The sequence below is a fragment of the Amblyomma maculatum genome, chromosome 10 (genome assembly GCF_055883805.1).
Source record: "Amblyomma maculatum isolate TAMU_Amacu chromosome 10, ASM5588380v1, whole genome shotgun sequence".
NCBI classification, from domain to species: Eukaryota; Metazoa; Arthropoda; class Arachnida; order Ixodida; family Ixodidae; genus Amblyomma; species Amblyomma maculatum.
Window position 1 is genome coordinate 161,182,321 of NC_139353.1, and position 6,756 is coordinate 161,189,076.

Here is a 6,756-nt window from a genome sequence, read left to right on the forward strand (position 1 = left end):
GGTGGTGTAAAAACCTGCCACTATCCCATCTGCACCAGGCGCAGTCGACTGATTCATGGCCCCTAAAGCGTCGCGCACCTCCTCCATAGTAGCTGGAGATGTAAGTGCCACGCGTGCCTCTTCAGGAACCTGAGGGAGGAGCTGACAGCTTCTTCATAGCCTTCGCGTTGGTCGACGCCCTGGGAAGAAAACAGGGCAGCAAAATGGCCGCAAAAGATGCTCAGGATATCGGCTTCATCTGAAGAGGGAGTACCATCTTCCAAGATTACTTCATCCACTTGCGGTGGCCGAACTTTAGACTGACCTTGCGAGCGCGCGTAACCAATGTCAGCTGTGTCAACAAGGGGAATGCGTGAACCTGCTGCCATACGTGATGAGCGGGAGCTGTTCTCAAGGATGCGATGATACCGAGTGCGCAGTGTGTCAAGATACTCTCTCATTGCGAAAGTTAACTCGCCGCCATCGCGCACAATCCGCATACGTCCGATGACGTCGTTAAGCGCCGTAGTAACACGGACGCGCCGCGCTTTCCCCGTGAGCACGAGAACGTCTCGCCATCGTGACTTGAGGGTATCCCAGCCTGTGGGAGTCAAGACAGTCACATCCGCTACCAATGCCCGCAGTTCCGCGCTAATCGTAGTAATGCACTCATCATCATGTAGTATGGATGAGTCCATTCGCCACATTAGTGGGCTGTTGGAGCGTCCAGGCGCCCCCTGTAGAGTGACCATTACTGGGAGATGGTCGCTAATATTTCCTACCGCTGCAGGAAAGGGCAGCACCTCAAACTAAAGCAAATTGGCCAGCAGGGTAGAGGGGATATACACTCGGTCTAGACGTCTAGCACTCCGACCCCTAGTGCGCGTTGCCACAAAATTGCCCCCTGGTAGTGCGACCCATGTGTCCTGAAGGCACAGGGAGCGGACAAGCTTCCCCAGTTCTTTTGCATGGCAATGTGACGCGCCCTGTCCGGGCCCCCTGATGTCGCGCCATGAGTCCAAAACACAGTTAAAGTCTCCAAGCAGGACTTCACTTCACTTCACTTCACTTCACTTTATTACCTTAAAGACCCCACATTGGGGGTATTACATAAGGGGTGGGAGTACAAACATAGATTGAATATGATTGCCTACATGGTATTTATGAAGTGCATATTTAAACTGTTTACAAAACTTGATGGGGAGGTGATGGCGTCAACATCGTGGGGAAGGCCATTCCAGTCTTTTGCAGTGCGAAGAAAGAATGATGAAGAAAAAGTGACGGTGCGGGCGCGCTGGCATGAGACTACTAGCGGATGGCCGGTGCGATGAGATATGCGAGCTGGCGGTGTGATGTAGGGTGGTTGGCCGAGGGAGCTGTAAAAAAACTTATGGAACAGATTAAGAGAAGCAATGCGACGACGATGGGCAAGAGTTGATAAACCTGATTGCAGTTTAAGTGACGATACACTGATGTCATATGAATAGGAAGAATGAATGAACCTCGTGGCGCGATTTTGGACAGATTCTAGTCAACTGATGAGATATGCTTGTTGTGGGCTCCAGATAGCAGATGCGTATTCTAGTTTAGGTCGGATGAGCGATTGGTAGGCGAAAAGTTTAATACTTTGAGGGGCGTGCCGTAAATGGCGTTTCAAAAAACCTAATGATCGGTTAGCTGATGCGACGATGTTCGTTACATGTGAGCGCCAGGAGAGATCCTGGCACAAGGTGACGCCTAAGTACTTGTATGAGCATGCAGATTCTAGTGGAGTGTTAGCAACCAAGTAAGTGAAAATTTGGGGGTTACGCCGGCGGTGAAAAGATACGAGTTTACATTTATTAGGATTAAGCGACATTAGCCAGTCATCGCACCAGGCATGTGTTGCGTTAATGTCGTTTTGGAGCTGTGATTGGTCAGAGGTGTTGGAAATATTGCGGTAAATAACGCAATCATCGACAAACAGACGAACATTGCAAACCAGGTTTGAGGGTAAGTCGTTTACATAGATTAAGAATAGGAGGGGAGCTAATACAGAACCTTGGGGTACGCCTGATGTTACTGGAAGAGGGTTAGAACTGTGTCCATTAACGAGAACAAACTGAGAGCGGTTAGAAAGGAATTCTTCGATCCATAATAAGACGTTAGGATGCAGATTTAGCATGGTTAGTTTCAGCAGTAAACGCCTGTGGGGAACTTTGTCAAATGCTTTAGCGAAGTCTAGAAAAATAGCGTCAGTTTGTAAGTTCAGGTCGAGGCTGGAGTGAACGTCATGAAGAAAGATGGCCATTTGAGTTTCACATGACAGACCCTTGCGAAACCCGTGCTGTGAGGGATGAAAGAAGTTGTTACTGTCAAGAAAGTTCATGATTTGAGAATAGATGACGTGTTCCATGATTTTGCAAGGTATGCTGGTTAATGATATGGGACGGTAATTTAAAGGAGTATCTTTCTTGCCTGATTTATAGACGGGAATGACCTTCCCCACTTTCCAATCATCCGGAATGCATCCTGTAGAAAGCGACTGAGAAAACAATAACAATAAGTATATTGCAGAAATGCTGTTAGTATTGCGAAGTATTTTGGAGTTAATTTCGTCGACGCCGGTCGATGATGAAGTTTTAAGGTGTTCGATTAGCGAGGAAATGCCAGCTTCAGAAAACACGACAGCAGGCATGTTGGACTGTATATTGTCGGTGGAAGGCGCAGTTGGTGGTTGAATTTCATTAGTGAATACAGATGAAAAGGCATTATTAAAAATATCAGCGCATTCTTTGTCATCTGCGTCTTCGCCGGACTCTTTAGTAAGAGTGATGGTATGTGCTGGGTGCTCACTTATTACCTGCCAGAACTTTCTGGGATTGGAAGTCAACAATTTCGAGAGGTCGTTGTGAAGGAAAGAGTATTTCGCATTGCGGATTGCGGACAGGTACGTGCGTTCGGGTGTATAGTATTTTTCCCACGCGAAAGCGTCGTATTGCTTTAATTTTGCCGCACGGAAAAGGCGTTTCTTTTTGTTGTCGAACCTTTTTATTGTTTTGGTAAACCATGGTTTTTGGCGGTCGGAGTGGAAGCTTATTTTAGGGATGTATCTGTCTGTTAGTTCGATAATCTTGCTCTTAAAGAGGGACCAGTTATCATTTACTGAGCGATCGTGAAAAGATACTTCAAATGCTGTGAGATATTGGCTTAATTCGAGATTAAAGGCTTCATAGTTTCCTTTGTCGTATAGCCGAATAGTTTTGTTTTGATCTTCGCGTCGTGATGGGTGGAACTCAAATGTGGCGTGAATAACTTTATGGTCGCTGATTTCGCGTAGATAAGCGAAGAGGGCTTCCGGGTGGGTAGTTAGGATTAAGTCGAGGATGTTTGCACACCCTTCTGCAACGCGGGTCGGTTCGGATACTACTTGTGTTAAGTTGAAGTTTAGGCAGACCTCAATGAAGTCATTCGCTTCCCTGTTGCCGACTGCTGTCTGTGTCTGCCAGTTGATTCCTGGAAAATTGAAGTCTCCAAAAAGGATGATATGTGCTTTTGCGTATTTTCTCGATAGCTGACTGATCTCGTCGTTAAGTATTCGGGAAAAATCACAGTTGGCATTTGGCGCTCTGTAACAAACGCCTAGCAGTACGGTTTGGGGCGTGGCGCGACAATGTAGCCATACTATCTCGAGGTCTGATGGAATATTTATAACTGTGCACGAGATCTGATTGTGGACTGCGATGAGTACACCTCCGCCTCGAGCGGATGTGCGATCTTTGCGAAAAAGGTTAAAGTTCGGTAAGTCAGCAAGAATTTCAGTATCAGTGACGTCATTAGTGAGCCATGTTTCGGTAAGAATCAGCAAATTACTAGAAGATGAACACACAAGATTGGAGATTATTTCGCGTTTCGGAAGAAAACTGCGTATGTTAGTGAAAATCACCGAAAGGGAGAGATTAGACTGGGGGGTGGTAGATACGTGAGCGGCTGGAAGCTTGCGGCGCAGCAACCGCTATGGTATCTCTTTTACAGATTGCGATGGTTCGTCGAAAATATATCGACGGGCACCGATGAACAGGGTCTTGTACCGCAAAGAAAAACGGTTAGTCTTGCTTTTGGCAAAGGTAACTAGGTGCTTGCGCGCATTACGAACGCGACGTGAGAAATCTTCGCCGACGGTGTAGTCTGTGTCCTTGAATTTGCGGCCATTAGCTAGGATTTCTTCTTTCGTTTTGAAGAGCGCGAATTTGGCAATTAGCGGACGGCAGCGGCCAGGTTCGTGGCGCCCAAGACGCTGAGTGCGGTCTAATGTTTTGGGGTCGAGGGTGATGTCCAAAAATTCGGAGCAATGGCGAATTAGTAGTTTTTCAGAATCGCCCCACGTTTCAGATGGATCAGGGTCAGGAATATTGTAGAAAATCAGGTTGTTTCGGCGTGACTGGTTTTCTGCTTCGTCCATACGATCCTCGAGATCACAGAGCTGTCGATTCGCCTGAGCGGTGTGAGTGCTTATGCCTTCTATCTCTGTGCGTAGCGTCTGTATGGTTTGGTAGTGGCCTTCAAGTGCGCTAATGCACCTGCTTAGGTCAGAAATCAGGTTTCCTGTTGTTAGTAACTGGGTTTTGAGGTCTGAAACTTCCGTGATTAGTGTCGACTGGCCGGCGGACAATTTTTGAAGTTCCGCAAGTACAGTGTCGAGTTGGGCAGGGCCGGGGTTAGTCTCTATGTCGCCGGATAACAAAAGCAAGGAAATAATGACATCAGCACACTCAGTGGCAATCGCAAAGCAACACTGTGGGCTCGGCAGCTGTAACAAGAAATAATCACTAGATTTCTTAGCGTAAAGACAATATGGCTTCCTAACCTGCATGGCGAGGCAGAACGGGTTGAGTGACTGCATCGTGGCACAGCCACCGAGCCCACAGAGCGACGCCAGCGGCTGCGGCTGCTTAAAAGCTGGGACGGGAGAAGATGTCGATGGTGTTTCCAGTTGACTGTCGAGGGTCCAGTGCACTGGTGAGGTCAGCGCACGATAGGCGGAAGCGGTGACGAGGCAGGGATGGTTGAAAACGGGCGTCCTTTCCAGCCAGATGTCCGGTGGACAGGCAGCCAGAGAAGCAGGGAAAAGCACGGTGAACCAAAGGGGAGCAACCACCTGCATGGCGAGGCAGAACGTGTGGAACATCATCCAAAAAATGTGGTGCAATGGATTTGAAGAACTCGTTCGTCAAACTACGCGTGACCGGCGCGTAAACGTTGACGAAACGAGTTCTCCGGCCGTCCAAAAAAACGTCCACCGCAATCAAGCGACCGTCGAGACCGAATGTGCACTGAGCACTAGATCTGAATGCAGGGTTAAGAAAAACGACGCCCACGCCGCAAAACCGCGAGTCCGTCAAAGAAAAAAAGGCATCAACATTAAAATAAGAACGAAACGAAATGACATCTACAGGTGTACGGAAATTGCATTCCTGCAAAAACAAAGCATCAACTTGATACAAACGTGCAAGGTGTAGCACTTGCCGCTGCTTATCGGGATTACGGAACCCTTGCACGTTAAAAGTAAGAAAGCGAAACCTAGCCATCATCAAAACAGCAAAGAAACGCAGCTGGAGAACAAACAAAATGGCGAAGGACTCACGATATAGTTCTGCGAACCAAGTTTGCAAGTGCACCCTGCGTCGGCGCCATGGAAAGGCATGACGGTGTCCCACAGGTCCCCGCTGAGGTTCCGGGTGTTAGCCCGACGACGACGCGGCAGCGGCGATACACGGACCATAGGCGGCGAAAACGTCCCGTCAGAGCGAGTGGATATGGAGGAAAGCACACAGTCACACTCGAACCAACACACACTGCACCGCACGCACCGTCCATCGTTCACCACCGGCGCCGGCGAAGCCGTAGCACCGATAAGATAGCAGTGGCTGGTGTGGAGCGCCAAGGTAGCGGCACTTCGGCCACCGCAAAGCGGGAAAGGATGAGGTTGGCCGTCACGGCCTGTCACCTTGAAGAGTGGCGCCATAGCGCTCACGTCTCGGAAAACGAGACATCCATCGGTGCGTCGTTCTCAGCGGTCTTCGGCTTCTTTTTTGGAGCCGAGGGCGCCGTCGCGCATGCAAACCTTTCGATGCCGCGTGCTGGCGCTTTGTTTCGTCAGCGCCATCCAAAAGCAATGTTTTCCGCACACTTGTGCGTTGCGTTTTAAAACTTGCGCCCAACGCGCGCAACGACCCGGGCAGGAGACTAGGTGTTCTGGGAAGCTGGGATTCATGACTAGTCTTCCGACTGGGCATGCACGGTAGCTCCAGGGGAGGGGAAAGCCGCCGACTCCGAATAGGCCTCGGGCAGAGCGCTCTCCTTCGTAATGGGTGCGTTCAGAGCCACACCCTCGTATGTCAGTGTGGCGGGAAGGTGCGACGCGCCCGAGTCAGTCACTGACGAGAAGGACACACACGACGACTCGTCGTCGGACGTAACTTCCGAGCTCTTGACGTCGGATTCCGGCGACTGGGCGGCGGTGGACGCCCTGTCCAGTTCGCCCTCAGAATGTGTAGTGGGGGTTTTACTGGACACTACCGAGGGCTCATTGAGGACTGTCACGGCGGCGTTTCCACCTTGGTGCGACATGGTATCAGGCGTAGCAGCGGCCGCATACGAGGGCGGCATCACGCAGTCCTTGGTCACGTGGTTACCGCCGCACCGTTTACACGCTGCTTGGCACGCCTCTGTCTCGTGGCCGTACGTGGAGCAGAGGCCACAACGTGCCGCGGTGCAGGAAGCACCAAAATGGCCCTC

The 6,756-nt window shown here is 50.1% G+C and overlaps 1 protein-coding gene across 1 annotated transcript; it reads right to left on the bottom strand.

Annotated features, from left to right (window-relative positions):
- Nucleotides 1–1,090: 1,090 nt before the first annotated feature.
- LOC146177800 (uncharacterized) lies at nucleotides 1,091–6,082 on the bottom strand. Its single transcript, XM_084580586.1, has 2 exons — nucleotides 5,603–6,082; nucleotides 1,091–5,116 (listed from the first exon to the last, which is right to left on the bottom strand). The coding sequence occupies exons 1-2, from the start codon at nucleotides 5,981–5,983 to the stop codon at nucleotides 3,974–3,976; spliced, it is 1,524 nt and encodes a 507-aa protein (XP_084436712.1). The 5' UTR covers nucleotides 5,984–6,082; the 3' UTR covers nucleotides 1,091–3,973.
- Nucleotides 6,083–6,756: the final 674 nt, after the last annotated feature.